This window comes from Megascapheus bottae, chromosome 5 (genome assembly GCF_031878675.1).
Source record: "Megascapheus bottae isolate mThoBot1 chromosome 5, mThoBot2.hap1, whole genome shotgun sequence".
Lineage (NCBI taxonomy): Eukaryota > Metazoa > Chordata > Mammalia > Rodentia > Geomyidae > Megascapheus > Megascapheus bottae.
In genome coordinates, this window is record NC_143513.1 from 14,943,410 (window position 1) to 14,962,506 (window position 19,097).

Below are 19,097 nucleotides of genomic sequence, written 5' to 3' on the forward strand. Positions count from 1 at the left end.
TAGAAAAAAGATTTGCAATTTCCTATTTACATATTCTATCTAGAGGAATGTTCCTGAGAACATTTGCTCCATTGTTTTTCATGTTAAAGGTGAAATTTTAGCTGGAGGAGCACAGATTCAGCTATAATTTCTAAAATCTGAGCTCCTTATATCTCAAAATCATCTCAGTTCAGTTCTCTAAGCATTAGCACATCTGGTATGAAACTAGTTTTACATGCTCAATCTTAATAATATACTTAATGGGATCTTTCAGAGAAGGAAAGGAAACCAGGAGTGTAGTGTTTAGTAGATTCCTTGAGTCAAGACCTCCTCCTCCACCCAGTTTTCTAAATATTTGTTTAACTTAGTTTCCGTTTACTCATTCCCTTGAAACCATTTTACTTCTTGACTAGTAAAGTACTGAAAATGCTTTTTCAGAGGAGAAAAACATGCATGACAAATTGCACACATATCCCACCTGTCCAGTTTTGTTTTTGTTAGAGGAAACAGAGAAGTTGAAGATTAACTTTTCCAGACTTCTGGATAGTAGTTGGGGGTGGGGGCAGTTGGTAGTGGAGTAAAGTTGGGTGGTTGAGGGAGGGAGGGTGGTAGAGAGGACAGGGCTTGTCATGATGCAGGGTTTTTTTTGGGGGGGGGGGAAGAAAGGGGATGTAATTCAACTAGCAATGGTAGTCTTGAACTCTTTTCAGACTAGAAAAAGAAATTCATATTCTCCTACGATTGTGGAAAGCTATTTCTCATTACTTTTCTGAAGAAAGCCAGCTTTAGAATTAATTTTCAAATGAGGAATTCAGGGGAATTACCTATGACTTCAATTACATATGGAGGAATGAACTTCGACTTGTTTTCTTACTTTGAGTATTTCACCTTTTGCAAAGAAGTGAGGTCATAAGTTGGCAAGTGGCCTTTTAATGAGTTAAGCTGACTTGAACTTTGAAGTCTAGCTCTTTGAACTGAAGCAAGGGCTATTCTTGTTTTCTTCTACCCTCTGGCTCCCATCCTGTCATTCATCACTGAAAGGAAGATCTCAGTAGTTAAATAATATTACTGGATAAAAGGGGAGGAAAACAACCAACAAATCAAAGAAGACACATCCATAGATGATCATTTGAAGAAGATCCCAGTTCTGAAATAGGTGAAAAATCGCTAATCAAGTGTGTGGCCATCCTTTCCATGGCTTTATGTTAGTGATATTTTTATGTGTTTCCCTCCTACACTATGAGACCTCAGGTAAAAGTGAGGAAAAATATTGTAGAAAAATGTGTATAGTGTAAAATTAATTATAATCATTTTGTTTGTAGTTCAGTAGTCTTACCACACATACATTGTGTAAACTGTGATCACTAGTTATATCTAGAACACTTCATCTTCCCAACGTGAAACTTCACACTAAACAGTAACTCTAGGCCAACCTACACTCCATGCTCTATGAAGACTGTCCTCCATACCCTGGGTAAGCAGACTTTTTGAGTATTTGTCTTTTCCTGCCTTGTTTATTTAACCTAGCAGCCATAATATCTTCAAAGTTTACCCATGTTGTAAAAGGTACAAGAATTTCCTTTTTTTAAAGTTTGATTAATATTCCATTGTTTGTGCCATGTTTTATTTTTCAGAAATTTGGATTGCCTCTCAACTATTATGAAGAATGCTGCTATGAGCCAGGTGTATTAAATAAATATTTATTGGGCTGGGAGTTTGGCCTAGTGGTAAAGTGCTTGCCTAGCATGCACAAAGACCTGGGTTCAATTCTTCGGTACCACATACATAGAAAAATCCACAAATGGTACTGTGGCTCAAGTGACAGAACTTTAGCCTTGAGAAAGCCCAAGGACAGTGCTGAGGTTCCAAGTTCAAGCCCCAGGACTGGCAAAAAATTATAATACATATATAATATAGATAGATAGATAGATAGATAGATAGATAGATAGATAGATAGATAGATAGATGCTTTCAGTTATTTGGGCATAAACCCAGAAGTAGAATTGCTGGATTGTCTGGTAATTTTATGTTTAACATTTTTAGGACCCACCTTGGACATTTCTGTGGAGTTACTAACATGCTGATTCTGCGACTGAACATTGTATTCACTAGTCTTCCAGTACTATTGAATGATATTATTCTGGACTACCTATTTCTCAGCCAGGAAAGTAGAACATTTGAATTTATATTCATGTTTTGTTAGAACATAAGTGAAAGGTTGTGAAATGGCAGAAGGTAGAATAGGCATTGCTGGTGTTCTCATAGAGCTGACTACATTTTCATATTTTAATCTTCAACTCTTCAGAATGTTCATATACATTTCTTGCAGTTGCAAATACAGCAGAGAAATAATCTTTTTTAGGGGGCCAGTTCTGGGGCTTGAACTCAGGGCCTGAGCACTGTTCTTGAGCTTTCCCAAGGTGAGCACTCTACCACTTAAGCGAGAGCATTACTTCTGTCTTTTCTGTGTAGGTGATAATAAGGAAGCAAACCTAGTGCTTCATGCCTGCTAGGCAAGCACTCTACCACTAGGCCACACTCCAGGCCCAGAAATAACTCTTTAACTTAGCTCTTTCCATGTCTTCTTGTTCATCACTTTTATAGATGACATTTAATTTTCTAAAGATGTAAAAATTGTTTATATCTTATTAATATCTTATTACTTGAGTTCTTTTTTTTCTTTTTGTGCCAGTTCTGGGTTTGAACTCAGAGCCTGAGCACTGTCCCTGAGTTATTTTGCTTAAGGTTAATGCTCTACTGCTTGAGAGCCACAGCTCCACTTCTGGTTTCAAGATAGTTAATTGGGGATAAGAGTCTCTCGGACTTTTCTGCTCAGGTCAGGTTTGAACTACAGTCTTCATATCTCAGCCTCCTGGATAGCCAGGATTACAGGGGTGAAACAGCAGCACCTGGCTTGTGTTCTTTTATAAGTGGCTCTGGGATTTATGGCCCTCCTGCCTCAGACACCAAAGTGTGGGGATTACAGGCATGAACCATCCTTCCTGGCTGTACCTGCTTTTTAAAGAACCTAACACTATTTCCCAGAAGCTCAATGGGAAAAATTCTTTTCCTGGACTACAGAAGAAACTTGGACAATTTCTAAGTAGTCATACAAAATACAAAAAATAAAAATTTCCTTTTTCCTTATTTCAGCCCTCAGAGCGCTTTCTAAATGGAATGTTGTATTTCTGTCAGCATCTGTAGATTACTGAGAGAGGAGAGAGGAGCTGATACCAAAATGGTTTTTAAGCTCAGGATTTGAATGTTGTTACATTGATGTTATTTCCTCAAAACTTGTGACTAGTGATAGATCTTCGCTGTGAGAGATAGCACAGCCTTGCAGGTAGACTATTTAAGGATCTGCCCAGAAAAGGGAGTATGCAGACTGTTCACTAAGGACAACAGGCAGTCGTCATGTGAAGGAAGTACTGGATAGCCCACTACAGAGGGGGGGGCCAAAAACTCAGTGAGGGTGGTAGAGGTATTATTCCATAGAATAATAAATGTGAGATTAAATATGGGGAAAAACCCAAAATACACAGTTGTCATTTTTGTGAAGCATAATGTAGAGTTAAAAGTAGAACAAACTGCTTCTCTGCCCAATTCACCATCCTCTCACAACTGTCCCAAACGGTAGTGACTTCAGACTTCTCCCTCATCAACTGGCTCTCATTCCCCTTTGCTTTCCTCTGAAACAGTCACATGTTGGTGAAGCAGGCAAAACAATTCATATTAAATTTATTCAAAGCCACAAGGCTAATTCAAAGAATGTCTTCATGGGGTGCTTTTAGAGATATAGATATTCTGTGGGTGATATTTACACTAAATTATTCTTTTGAAGAAATTTTCCTGCCATAGGCCTTCCTAGTATGGGTCAAAACTTTTTTCAATTTAAGTGTTTGCTCAGGAATTTCTGGCCAGGACAAGGAATGTTGTCTCTTAAGTAGGAACCTGATTTTCTTCAATGCCTTTTTGCATCTTCTTCACACTAAAATATGCTATTTGATGCTTTTTTCAGTTATGCTCATGTCTATTTTCATCACTGAGACCTGTGATATGGGGAGATAACTTTCGTTGTCTTTGGCCTTTGTCTAGTAGTATCGAACTATTTGATAAATGTATCAAATTGCTTTTCAGTGAGGAATCAAGTTGGGAAAAATAATAACTTTGAGTACTTCCAAAAGTATTTATTTCTTAGAAAATCATAGCTCACTAGAGTAGTTAACAATAATAGTTTCACATGTGCTTGAAACCAATTTTTTTCTTTCTTTAAATAGCTTTTGTAACATGAAACCATAATAAATTCTGTTCCCATCAGAGTGTCAGAATCTTCTGGTCTTCTAAAAAATCTCTGGTTCCAAGTCTCAGGACCCCACACAAAGGAAGGAGTTTGCAGTTTGCTTTTGCTCTACAATTCTGTCTTCAGTAGCTTGAGCGCTCTATTCATGTTGTCATACACTGATATGGAAAAAGACAAGACAATGGGTCATCAGAAAACATAACAAAGGGTGGAATAAGTCCCCACAGTTAGTCTCCACTATAAATGGGGGTTGCTTAGCCAAAGGCTGAGTAGTTGGTGATCTGAGTATAATTTTTCTCTAAAATTATGTGAGTAGCTTTTGGAGATAACTCATCTCCTCCCCTCAGTTCTGTTTCTTCCTTCTCATATCTTCCTTCTCCAACTCCTTTTCCAAAAGAAAATACTTTATAAACTCTTATCAGCACCAAAATATTTCTGGTAGTTTTGAGGTAACTTTTATGTGTTAGATATGCGTATGAAAATTATTTAAAAGTAACTACAATATAAATCCTAGCAAATGGAGGTGCTTCACCCAAATGAATTCTTCTAATCCTCACGGAAAGTCTACTAAATACTTCAGAGACTCAGTTGTTTGCCTGTAGTCGCAAAACTAACAAGCGGTACAGCTATTGCTCCGAAATCCAGAGCTCTACATCACCACCCTTCAGTATGAGGTTGTGAATATGAGCTATGTGATCCATGTGATCAGCACTGGACAGATGCTTATTTGTCTCTTCTGTAATATTTATTGAATGAATGCTTGTTCTGCAAGGCAGAACAAAGATAGGATTCTGGTCCTTTGAGAGTTAAGTGCTTTTTTTTTTTTGCCCATAGTGGGGCTTGAACTCAAGGCTTTCTCAAGGCTAGAGCTCTACCACTTGAGCCACAGCACCACTTCCGATTTTTTCTGTGTGTGGTACCGAGAAATGGAACCCAGGGCTTTGTGCTTTCTAGGCAAGCACCCCTCTACTAGGCCAAACTCCCAGCCCAAGAGTTAAGTTTTATAATGATATATGGTATTGTCTCTGATATTTTGGCCAGTACTAGGAACATACTTTCCCTTGTCCTCAGAGGTTCTCCCCTCACCACCCCATCTCGGGGACATTATTGATGGACCATGAAGAATGCTTCTATGGACCTGTAGGTATAGCCTGTCCTTTAGCACAATACTCTTGTGACAGCACTGCACAGAAATAGTATCTGTGCATGCTCTGTGAACATGTGGAATGTGGAAAGTATAACTGCAAAACTAAAATTTCAGTTTTTATTAATATATGGGTAATAGCGAATGTTTTGGTCAGGATGGGTGTAGGCAGCTATGAAAGTTGACTACAACTAGTGGCTCTTGGAATAAAACTCAGTATTCCGAGGATTAATTGCATGTTACAACTACATACATTCTCCCCTTTAGTTACTTCAGTTGTCTTAAATCCTTCAATCTGTGACTGTCTCTGTCTCTCTCTCCATGCCTCATTTGTGTCGTACTTCTCTTTTTATGGCATCTTTTAGTGTCATCTTTCCTACTGATTCTTAAATTGAACCTGAACTCAACTTCAATAAGCTGGGTTGAAGCCTACTGAGAGAGACATATAGGGAAGGTAATGTGGTTATAGAACAAAGGATACTTAATCTAAATAATCCCTTCTCATTTTTGAGATTAAAGAAAAGAAATTGAGATGGAAAGGGATTTGTCTGAGGACTAATTATAATCAAACATTTTATCTGGCATCCCTAAACAGAGGTCTCACCCACCTCACCAGCAGCCTCAAAACCCATCACTTTAGGGCCAGAACATTGGCCTAGTTATAAAGTGCTTGCCTAACATGCATGAAGACCTGGGTTTGATTCCTCAGTACCACATTCACAGAAAAACCAGAAGTGGTGCTGTGGCTTTGGTGGTAGAGGGTTAGCTTTGAGAAAGCCCAAGGACAGTGCTCAGGCCCTGAGTTTAAGCCCCATGTCTGGCAAAAACAAACAAGCAACAAAACAAAACAGATAAAACAAAACAAAAAAAACCCCATCATTTTGGCAAAGGGACGTGGTTGGTACTTGGATAGCATCCACCCTGGAGGTGACACTTACATAGAGATGTATCTGAAGGCTCATAAGCATAGAGACGGTTTGAATATCTTCCAGTGATGTCTGCTCTGACTGTCAGGGATGGATCTGCAGTGATAAAGCAAAGGGAAGGGGATATTTCGTTTACAAGTGACCCGACTCAAATCCATGTCCTATGAAAGAAATAGTGGATCCGTGGATCCACTTGCATCAAACTTCATTCCATCAAATGCCATTTCATCTACTCTGCTACCTGTCCTTTGACAGATCATAACTGGAAGAGGGCTGGGTACACATAACAGCTACATAGTGCTATTTGTCTGAGCCTTTTTGAACACTACTGTAGTATATAATGTGATCTGAAAACAGCATAGCATTTTTTTGGGTATTTACTGTTTGGGTGTAAATAGCATTCTCTAGCACGGAATTATTGTAAACTTTTTTTTTATTGTAAACTTTTTAAACAATTATGTGTCAGGTGACATTTTACTAAAAGTATTGAAGATAATTAGAAACATATATCCAATGTTAGTCCTATATAATTATATAAAATGTAAAATATATAAACCATATAATAAATATGTAACATACACATAACAAAATATAAACATAAAATATAAAAACAGAAGCAGCCCAAGCAGAACATTTTTGTAGACTCCATCTCTAATTAACTAGCAAAAAGTAAGAGTGGAGAATGTCTCACGTGGTAGAGCAGCAGCCAAGAGAGCAAACTGAGAACGTGTGTGATGACCTGAGTTCAAACCTCACTATTGGCAAAAATTTATGCACACACACACACACATATTTACACACATCTATGTATTTACACATACACTCATGGCACATGGGACACCCAAAAGGAAAGTGGGATGCAGAGAAGTCTAGAAAGTGTTAAGTAGTTCAGCGGTAGAGTGCTTGTCAAGCATGCATCAGACCCCAAGTTTGATACCCCTCAAAACAGCCATGACTTAAGAAACTAAATCACATACCCTAAAAACAGAGAAGGTATATAAGAACCATCTGGGAATTTGCAGAATCTGTCATTAATTCTGGAGTGGACTGTCATGATCATTTTAGAATGATGAGAAATAGACATTTATTTATTCAATAAAGACTTGGTGTGTGGAGTAGAGTGCTTTAGAACAATTTAATATGAGAAAAATTCTTTAAACACCTATTGGAGCTCACACATCATAACCTAAGAGACCTTTAAAATTATGATTGCTTTTACCCACCCCTAGAGGTTCCTATTTAATTGGTTTGAGGGGTAGCCTGGACACCCTGCTCTTTTAAATCCTCCAGATGATTCTAACATGCAGCCAGAATGGAGGCATGGAGACTCAGGGAGCTGCTTGAGCAAACAACACTAGGGTTGTTGCCTGTGACTGAAGGAAATGAATATATTTAGAAATTTTACAGGAGACTAAAATGAAGCTCCACACAAACATTAACTATATGACCTACAAATTCTCTTTCAGTGTTACGGTTCTAATTGTTCTAAATCCTGAGAGAACCTAATCTAATTTGTACTGGAATTTAGCCTTGTATAGTCCTCTATCACCTTTTTTAATGCTGTTGTTGTTTTAAAATTTTGGTCTACAGATTTTATAGATATATTAGTGCTGAAACATGTCTCCTCTTAAAGATTTATTCATATTTCTAAAAATACACTCCAAAACAATAACATTAAGCCACCACATTTTCTATGGTATTAAAAACAGTAGGGTACAGCTTTGTATTTCCTATGGCATTGAGTTCAAAAACAAAAAGACACTCCAGAAAGTGGCACTGTGTCTCAAGGGGCAGAGCCCTAGCCTTGAACTGAAATGCTCAGGGACAGGGCCCAGGCTAGAGTTCAAGTCCCATGACCAGCCCCACCCCCAAAACAAACAAACAAACAACAAAACAATAAAAACTCCAAATCAAGGGCTAGGAGTTTGGCCTAGTGGTAGAGTGCTTGCCTAGCATGCACGAAGACCCTGGTTTGATTCCTTCGTACCACAAACATAAGAAAAAAGCTGCAAGTGGTACTGACGCTCAAGTGGTAGAGCTCTAGCTTTGAGAAAGTCCAAGGACAGTGCTCAGGCCCTAAGCTTAACCCAGGACTGGACAAAATAAAAAATAAAAACCCAAATCAGCAAAAAAGGATACTCGAGTGAATTAAAATGTATCTACAAACTCTTAGCACATGCTATTTGAGATATTTATGCACCAACATTTATTGAGCTCCTGCAACATGGTTGGACATTGCTCATTGCTTAGGATATATCAAAACCCCAATGCAGTAAGCAATATTCCTCCTGTTTTGTGCATGTATTGCAAACTGATGAGCAGCTTGATGAAAATGAACTCTATTCAATACGTTTGGTGTAGATTTTCCTTACAACAATATGAGTTTGGTCAAAGCTAAACTCAATGCATTTATTCATACACTCAATAAACACTCAATGATACTTTACCACAGGGACTTGCTAGGACAACTCTGTTGAAAATAATTATTAATAAGTAAAAAAAATCACCACTTAGGACTGTCTGGATAATGACAAAATTGTCCTTCTCAGATATATTTAAGACAGAGATAAAAAGTTCAAATGAGCAGATGAGCAGTCAGCTGTGGAAAGTGACAGAGGCTCACATTTTCTAATGAAAATGTAAAACCTAAAGGAGTATCATACCCCCTGAAATGTCATCTGCCTTTCTAGACCTTTGGGGGGTGGCTTTGACCATGGTGAAGGGAGATGACAAGGGGGGGGAATGGAGGAAGGAATGCCAATCTGGAGAGTGCCCAACCCTAATGTGTCTGCCACTTACCCACAAACAGAATCCTGGGGACGTACTGACCATCAGGAGAAAGGTGTTTGTCCGTTGTTTCATACTGAGGTTAAAACAAAACAAAACAACTTTTAGCTTGTTTGCTCCTCAGTGACTTTCAAATCAACTGACAAATGGTTGAGTACAGTATTTTACCAGAGACCTAATGTGACTCAAAGGAGGTCTCTTTTACAGAGTTTGGAGCACATAGAAAGACAAGTTGTGCATGGATGATAAGATGGAGGGATTGGGAGGCAGAAGATGAGTAACTGAAAGGATGTGAAGCATGAAGCAAAAACTACAAGAGGGAAGCGTTGGTTGCTGGATACTAGTGGCTTATGCCTGTAATCCTAGATACTCAGGTGGCTGAGATTTGATGATCTCAGTTCAAGGCCAGGGTGGGCAGGAAAGACCATGAGAATCTTATCTCCAATAAGCCCCCACCTTCCTCCCACACCAAAAATATGCTGGCATTTGAGCTGTGGCTCAAATGGTACAGTGTTAACCTTAAGGAAAAAAGTCCAGGCCCTGAGTTCAAGCCCTAGGTTGGCATGTGCACACACACACACACACACACACACACACACACACACACACACAAAGAAAGAAAGGAAGCATTGAAAAGGATTGATGATGGTTCAGGAAGTCATCTTGGAAGGCATAGGTGGAGATAGATCAATGAGAAGAACAGAAGACATAGATGGAAAGACTATGAATCCAAACAGAATTTTTGATTATTCCTCTAGTTTCAAGTTAGAATTTATGGATTTAGTAAGATGCAGTGCTTATCTTTGATAAAGGCATTGTCTTTTGAGAGATATAGGCAGGAAAATCAATACTGAGGATCCAGTATTCATTCAAAAGGTATTTATTTGTTTGTTTATTTATTTATATTCTTGTGCCAGTAATGGGGCTTGAGCTTAGGGATTGTACTCTTGCTTAGCTTTTTAACTCAAGGCTGATGCTCAAGGAAAACCCCATTTTTACTGTTTAATTGAAAGTAAGAGTGTCTCAGAGTAGTCTGCTTTGATTAGATTTGAAACATGATTAGCAGATCTCAACTTCCTGAGTAGCTGGGATGACAGGTGTGTGACACAGATGCCCAGCTGACTCAAAAATTTTAGTCAATTCTGTGGATGCTCAGAACAGAACATTCATTGGTCTTGGTATGCAAGGTCCCCTAAGATTTTCTGAATAGGAGTGAGCTGGAAAAGAAGACCATATGGTAAGACACATATGCACAAGGATGGAGAGGAGAAGGGTCAAGTTTTCTTATAGGACCAGCAGCTTGAGAAGGGTTAGAGGAATAGGTATACATGAAGATATAGTGGAGATGATAAGTTACTGCTGGAGTGAACTCATGCATAGCTTGTGCACATGCTCCAATATTTTCCTCTGCTCAGACAGAATTAAGAACTACTGAGTACCAGGGGCTCATGCTTGTGATCTTAGCTACTCAGTAGATTGAGATTTGAGCATCAGCATTGGTTCAAAGCTTGGGCAAAAAAAGTTCATGAGACCCTTATCTCCAGTTAACTACTGGAAAATGAGAATTGGTGCTGTGGAACAAAGTGGTAGAGTGCTAGCCTTGAACAAAAGAGCTGAGGGTCAGAGCCCAGGCTCTGAGACACCATGACCCCAGTTTGGTACTTTGAATGATTGTCCTGCAGCTATCAATGGTCAGATAGGTTTGTTTTGTAATAGGGAGCCATTTAGAAATACTACAGTAGGCAAAATATAGAACTCATACTCCTGAGTTTTTAATAAAGCAGGGTATCAGGAATATTAAGAGATTAAGTGATGCACAAGAATAGAGAGTACCACCTAGAGGAAAACCACTTTTAATGACACAGGAATAAAGATCAGCTGTTTTGAGAAGTCTCAGAGTGATTACTTCAGTGTGCAACCTATCAAATTTAAATTAATGATGAGGTATCTGTTAATAAAGGTGGGCAGACAAAGTGGATGTTGTTGCATATTTAGGTTAAGATGTAGAAATTGGTGCATAGAAATCGATACATTTATGTATAAATGATGTCCGTAGAGAATGCAAATGTGGAAAGAAAAGGGTTAAATAGAGGTTTCTCAAGTTTCTGGTGATGAGCAATAGATAGAGGAAGAAGAGTGAGTGGAAGGAGATGAGAAGGAATTATAGGTATTGCTTGCTCTTTGAAGAAGCCAATCTGTAAGAATTAAGAGGGAGACAGGCTCATGGGGACATATGGTCAATAGTTATTTTGCTTTTAGAGGGAGAATGGACCCAGTTTACCTATAGAGTAAAAGAGTAACAAGAATTTGCAGGCAGAAAACCTGAGTATCAAGAGGGTGGTAGTGGTGGTGAGAATGATAAGTGTAGGAGACAGGAGCAGATTTGGATACCTGAGGAGTTTATCAGAGAGGGGGGAAAGGAAGGAGGGAGGAGAGGAGGCAGGGATTAAGAAGCTGAGGGTGAGCAGGACAGGCTCAGGAAGTAATTTCTAACTACAAAATCCTTGCCATTGTTATGGCAACAGAGAATATCATGCCCATAATATTCCTCAGAGACACTGAGGTTATTACCAAACAGATAAGCAAAAAAGCTTACTAATAAGACAAACTACTCTTTTCCTTCTTGTTGGGGACTGACTGTGGGGTCAGTGACCTTGGACCCGCACAATTGAGTACACAAGGAAGTAAGCTCTTATCATGATTTTGGGCTGTGTCAATAGCTTCTCATTCAACCTATTTCAGACTTGATACTGTTTGTACGAATGTAGCCCCTGGCAGTTCCCTAGTTTAAAGAAGTGTATTTAAGGTCAGAACTGAAAATAAACTGGGCTACGGTCTTGGGCTACAGGCTTCTTAAGCTGTGGCTCCTGATTTGGGCTGTAGCCCTCCTGAACCCCATCTGTTTGTCTCTCTTCTATTTTTTCCTAGTCCTTGCCCCCTATTTCAGGAATCCCAATCTGCGAATCCTGGTTTGCTGCCGGCTGGCCCCGGCACCTTCTAATATTTGAAAGAGATCCCAGTTAATGTGGTCTGATAAGACACACAGAAAAAGTGATTCATCCATTTCCGATAATGAACCATAAGGAAATATACTGGTCATATAAAAGGTAAACTTACCACTAGATTGAGGAGAACAAACTGTTCTGCTAATTTCTGGATGTCTTTATTTTCAGCAAACGCTTTCTTCAAAGCTGAAACATAAGGAAAGGAAAATCATTACGCATTCATCTCAGCTTTGGTTCTGTATTTTAAGTTGAACTGTGTTGCAAGTTTAATTGCATTAAAAATGCAAGACTTTGCCTTTTTAACAGATGAATTGTGAAGTAATATCCATATCATCTATCTTTTTTTAAATTTATTTTTTATTGTAATTAATAAAAGGGTTACATGATATTTGCCAGATAGAAGGTGCATTAATTCACATACATTGATACCCTTTCACATGTCTTGGTACCCATTACCCTCCCCCTCACCCAACACCCACTCCCCGTCTTGGTTTTCCCCCCTTCCCTATCAAATTTCAAATAAATTCAATATATCAGATAACAAAATGAGATACTGTAACAATATGAGATACCCAAGGGACAGCAAAGGAGATGAGAGATCTTATTTGCTTCTTATTGTTCATTTATTCATTTATCCATCCAGTTATTAGCTATGTTTACTCAGTTACTGCTTTGTGTCATTTTTAAGCATTGTGAAATTGCAAAGAATAAAAAAGTGAGTGTTATTTCCATAGAATCCAAAGTTCTATGGGAGACAGGACATAAAGATGCCCACAAAGAAATATATAATAATTGCAGATGAAAATCTGTACTTTGGAGAGAAAATAGTGAATCAAGGTTTCTAAGAGCTATAGGTTTCCTAGGAGATTCTATCATCATAAGAATCCATGTTGTTCTTAGAAAAATATACTCACTTCTCTACTCCTTCTTAGCCTACCTCACCCTTAATCTGAACCTCTGCAAACCACTTATCACTATCATTTTGTCTTTAAAATACTATATATTAAGCCTAAGGCCTGTGTCTCGTACCTATAACCCTATCTACTCAGGAAGCTGAGATCTGAAGATTAAAGTTCCAAGCCAGCCTTAGTAGGAAAACCCATGAGATTCTTATCTCCAATTAACTACCAAGAAAGCTGAAAGTGGAGCTGTGACTCCAGTGGTAGAGTGCCAACCTTGAAAAAACCCAGGCCCTGACTTTGAGCCCCAGGACCACTACATACATACTGATGCACAAAATAATTAGTATCTTATATTAAAACTAAGATCTCTAGGTTGTTCAGAGTAGGTCATCTGAGGAGAATACATTGAAGAAAGGGTGGGCTCCATTTTGGGAGTGGGTCACAAAAGATTATTGGGGGGCAGATCAGGCTGTAAGAGCAATAGCCTTGAGATGAGGATGAATTCAGGAGTTCTAGAGGACAGTTGAAGGCAAAATAAAAGAATAAGCAGAGCATGGTAGGAAAGCAAAGACAGCCAGATGAACACCATAGAGAGGAACTGTCGTATGGCATGGCCTGAAATGAGAAGCCACTTGAAGAGGCAAAGGACCGAAGTTGTGTCTATAAGTTTCACTCTGACTTCTATGTAGATACTGACTGTTGTATGACTCATTGAATGGCTGTTACCATTGTCAGATATAATGAGATCTTGGCTTAGATTAACACAGTAGCCCAGGGGCATAGGAAGTGATTGTATTTGCTGAGATCCTAGTATAAGGAGCACAGCACAAAAGGAAAATGCAAAACCCCTTTGTCAAGAATCATTAGAATTTTAAGGCAGTAACAACATAGTCTTGGATTGAGAATCTCTGTAGGCGCGCGCGCGCGCACACACACACACACACACACACACATACACACACACATTCTCCCCATTTACTGAAAGCAAACCCTAATTCGAAAGTAAAACCAATAATATTTGCTAGTCTACCGGATGTGGGAAGAAGCAATATGAAGAAGGAGAGATCAGTCTTAAAGCTTATTCAAAATAGGCACTGATGGTTAACAGAAAACATGAGCTATTCGAAGTTATGTTAAAAGGAAAAATGCTTTTCTTGCTTAAAATAATCTTGCTTATTCAACTCTTGTAAGGCTCTAAGGACACAAAGATGACTGATCTGAACTCTGAAACTACCTAAAAATGTATAAAGGAAATAGTATTTAAAATGAATTACCTTGGCTGTGTGGACATTCATCCAGGTGATGAATTATCATCAAAGGTTTGTTGCTGTAAGAGACGGAGATCTTGTGAGTCTCAGCTGGCAGCACTTATAGGATTTCACGTGTGTCTAAATATCACTAGGTGGCACTCTTGCAAGTTTGAGAGAGCTTTGTGTAACCTTACCCTTACCTTGTCTTGGATTTGTATAAAGCTTCTTCATAGGTCTGAGTCCAGATAAGTTGATCACCCCAACCTTAAAAAAATAAAATAGAGCCAACATACCGAATTAACACTACTATAATTTCAGGCCCAAACTTGTTGAAAAGCAAATGTAAAGGTAAAGGTACATATATACTCAATCCTAAAAATGAAGAAGAGCCTCAAGGGAATGTAGAAACGATAATAAACTAAAATAAATCATGTAAGCATGCAAATATGCTTAAGCATGCATCATTCAGCACCAAAAGCTAAGAAATCTTTCTCACTTACGAAGCAGTTGGAAACCTATAGAAAGCTACCTACCTCTGGAGAGAGTCTGGGGCAGTTTGGGTCTAGAATCTTTGGTGTCCTTTTTAGCTCCAGGTTTGACAGTGGTTTCTTTGGCCAAAGTGCAGGAGAGAGCCAAAAGGAGTAAGAATGCTGACACCAAAATTTTCTCCATGGTAAGTCTATATGGAAAACAGGCAAACAAGAATTAGGAGTTTTCACTTACCCAAAGCCTCATTACAGAGGTAAAAGATTAAAAAGAAGTTTGTGTGTGTTGGTATTGATTCTTGAACTCAAGGCTAGTGCTCTACCACTTGAGGTACAGTTCTACTTCTAGCTTTTTGGTAGTTAGTTGTAGATAAGAGTCTCAAGAATTTTCCTGTCCAGGGACCAGGAACATGAGAGCGCTTGCCTAGAATTCCTGAAGCCCTGGATTCAATTCTGCAGTAGCACATACACAGAAAAGGCCAGAAGTGGTGCTGTGGCTCAAGTGATAGAGTGCTAGCCTTGAGGAAGTCCAAGGACAGTGGCCAGGCCCTGAGTTCAAGCCCCAAGACTGGCAAAAATAAAAAAAGGGAATTTTCCTATCCAGGCTGACTTCCATCCTCAGTCTCCTAAATGAGCTAAGATTACAGGCTTAAGCCACTGGCACCCTGCTGAAAAGATTTATGAAATAGGACCAGAACCAAGACTTCCTGATTTTGCCATTGGGTAGTGCTGGCTCTAAACTTCCCACCCTGAAACAATCACTCTATGCCTTCACACTTCTTTAACTTTTCGTTAAACTGGAAGTATTACTATCAAAGCACGCATACAATGCATGAAATGGCTGTTTCATTCTATCATTTAGAGCCTGCCAGTCTTTTCCTTTTCACCCACCCAAATGTTTCTCCCTAGTGTCACATTTACTTCGGCTCTGTATTAGCTCTAAATTTACAAAGACACCCTAGCTACTCAGGAGGCTGAGTTCTGAGGCTCATAATTTGAAGCCAGCTGGGGCAAGAAATTCCATGAGACTCTTATCTCTAATAAACTGCTTTAAAAAAGCTGGAAATGGCACTGTGGCTCAAGTGGTACAGTGGTTATTTTGAGCAAAAGAAGTTCAAGGACAGTGCCCAGGCCCAGAGTTCAAGCCCCAGGACTGGAATAAAAATAATCACATCAATGTTAAGTTCCTCCTAGAGGAACATTTATTGACTTTATATGTGGGCCTTTACAGGCTGTGGACTTTTCAATGCATAGAAATATTGTTAAGATTCACAACACAGAGGAAATCAACCCTAGGGTGTCTCTACTGAATTCCCCCTTTCCTTCCTATAAATTGTAGGTAATTACTAGGAATAGTGGAAGCAAATGCTTATGACTAGAAGTGTGAATGGCAGGATGAGTTCCACTGGTGAGAATGGAGGGAGCTAGTCAAGTGAGTGCTATCACATGTCACAGGCTGCACAGGGGACATAACACAGAGAGCTGGTCACCTTAAAACTGTTTAGAAAGAATCGTAAGACTTTGACGCCATTAGCTCACCCTGTAATCCTAGCTATACAGGAGGCTGAGGTATGAGAATCATGGTTCAAAGGCAGCCCAAGCAGTAAAGTCCATGAAAGTCTTGGTTCCAGTTAACCACCAAAAAGCTGGAAATGGAGCAGCAGTGGCTTAAGTAGCCTACTGCTAGCCCAAGCACCAGAACTCAGGATAACATCTGGTCTAGAGTTAATGCCTCGGGACTTCTCCCTGCCCCCTGCCCCGCCCCAACCTCCATCCCCTATCTCCTGCCCCTCCACCCCACAGACCTAAATAGATACACACAGACACACATAAAACAAGATAATAACAACAAAATACCTCTAGCATCAAACTAATTGACATAGCTTTTGAGTTAAGTTTAACTCCTTAAAGAAAAAGTAGTATACATTATATCATGACTTAGTATTTGTTAGACAGTGTTTCCCATGATACTTGAATGAGAACCTTTACTAGGCATTATATAGTTTTAAAAGTTGCCAAGTTAGCTGGGTGCTGTTGACTTATGCCTGTAATCCTAGCTACTCAGAAGGCTGAGATCTGAGGATTGCTTTTCAAAGCCAGCAAAGGTAGGCAAGTCCACGAGATTTTTATCTAAAATTAATCATCAGAAACAAGAAGTGGTGCTGAGGCTCAAAGTGACAGAACACTAGCTTTCAGTAAAAGAGCTCATAGATAGCGACCGGGTCCTGAGTTCAAGCCCCATGACCAACCAAAAAAAATTGTTAAGTTATGAAATCTAAGTAATTCTTTATATTAAACTGATCAGTTGTTATTATGACTTGGTATGCAGCCACAAAATTTCTTACTCAGAAAGATGACTATTAAAGCATTTATTATGCTAAATATTAGAAGAAAATGTCATAAGCAAAATTCAGGAATGTAATCTCATTTTCTATACTCATAAGAGGTAGAAATGACATTAACAATTTTTATCTTCTAAAGTTCATCTAGAATAACTCATGTTTACTACAAGTTATCCATATTCATCTCTCTTGGTGTGAAGACTTCTATTATTAAAAAAATTAAAAACTTTTATATTCTGAAATATCAGTTGGTTCAGAAAGATACTACTCTGTATTTATGATCAAACATCTATTTCATTTATGGCAGTATTTGTATATTTGAAAAAAATAGGAAATTGATAATGAGCTACTTTTTTCTTTTTAGTCTAGTGATGATTCTTATTGAGTAATGTGACCCCTCTCTACATAGCCCTGTAGATTTCAAATTGGGACTATTGATAAAGCACATGTGTTTTATGGCAGGAGGATACAAGGAAGGCTAATAGAACTCCTGCTGTACAAACATCCTGCTGTGGGATGATGTTCTGAGATTGACTCTCCTGAGTTTTCATGGGACAAAGAGACTGCTTTGCAAACATCCTGCACATACTCATTAAAATCCAATACTAACCTGATGATAATGGTAATTTACGTGCACGCGCGCGCGTGCACACACACACACACACACACACACACACACACACACATTGACGACTGTGACTCTAGCATTTTTTACTGCTCACTGTATCCTGTCTTCTTATCTTTAACAAGAAATGATCTTGCAAGGGTGTTTTGTTCTTCCTTTTCTCAGGAAAATAACTATATTTTCTCCTCTGACAGGCTAGATCAGGAGTTTAATAACAGAAAAAGCCACTAGATATGCTTGATAGAAAAAAGGAAACCATTTCCTGGTTTGCAGTAATCTACTCTCCTGAGGCAGTCTGATCTGAAGTTTCACTGAGGAGGGGGGGCTGAGGTCTTTGCTTTAGCCTGTGGAAGACAAGTAAGTACTTAGATGGTGAGTTTCTGAGTGTCTGGACTGAAAATTCTAGAATTGACTTAATCTTAAACCGCTGGTTCCCTAAAGAAAGAAAGCATCCTGTGTAAGAACCTGTGTAAGATTGTAACCCTGCCAACTTATCCAAAGAAAGGCCACAGTGAACTTTTGGTAGAGATTCCATTATTCCCCCTCTAATTTCTAATGGAGATTCCATTAAACCCCCACTCAATTACCCTGTAAAACTTAGATTCTCTTTCTGTTGATTCCCTGCAACTCAGCACAGGAGAAATCAGAGGGCAAACCTCCCTGTTCAGGGTGGCATTCCAAAGCTATTGTCAAGAGCCTTACCTGGATTGCCCCACCCACCTGTTTTGTGTGAGCCAGCCAGGAGGAGGTCAGGGCTTCCGAGTGTGCCAGCGCAGCTCTGAGCCTCTATTTATGCATGGGAGCACACCTCAATCCCACCCACTAATCTTGTTTCCACATGTAGCTGACTGGGAAGCAAACTTTCTTTTCCCCAAGAAATTGTCTCTCCTAGGCTAAAGAGACTCTTCCTTAAAAACTAATATTCTGAAGCATCTGCGTTTGAGTATGCATGTGAGTATGTGTGTGTATTTAAAGCCATTTATGAAAGTACATCGTTAAGAAGGCAGTTACTAAAAATGGGCACAGGGCCAAATCCAGGTAAGGTTTAAATGGGGACTTTTGATTTGCCAGTAGGCTGATTTGTCTTTATGTGATTGGATGGAGTTTGCGGTTTATAGATTTTCTTTTCTTTTTTTTTTTTAACGTCCATTGGGCAGGTTGCCTTGATTTAGCTGAAAACACACAGAAGATCATTCACAATTCTAATCCTGTGTAATCATATAATCTCATACAAATTCTTTTCCACGATATACATTTTTTTTTCTCTTGGGTAAAAAAAAGGATACACTAACTATAGGCATAAAAATAAAATTCAAATATTTATAGTCTACTTCAAAAATTATTAGATTGTT

At 38.9% G+C, this 19,097-nt stretch overlaps 1 protein-coding gene across 1 annotated transcript; it reads right to left on the reverse strand.

Annotated features, from left to right (window-relative positions):
- Positions 1–4,151: 4,151 nt before the first annotated feature.
- Positions 4,152–18,501, reverse strand: Agr2 (anterior gradient 2, protein disulphide isomerase family member). The gene is made up of 8 exons (XM_090332288.1): positions 18,466–18,501; positions 14,827–14,972; positions 14,494–14,557; positions 14,318–14,370; positions 12,254–12,327; positions 9,149–9,212; positions 6,362–6,445; positions 4,152–4,437 (listed from the first exon to the last, which is right to left on the reverse strand). The coding sequence occupies exons 2-8, from the start codon at positions 14,963–14,965 to the stop codon at positions 4,388–4,390; spliced, it is 528 nt and encodes a 175-aa protein (XP_090188414.1). The 5' UTR covers positions 14,966–14,972; positions 18,466–18,501; the 3' UTR covers positions 4,152–4,387.
- Between the last annotated feature and the right edge of the window lie 596 nt (positions 18,502–19,097).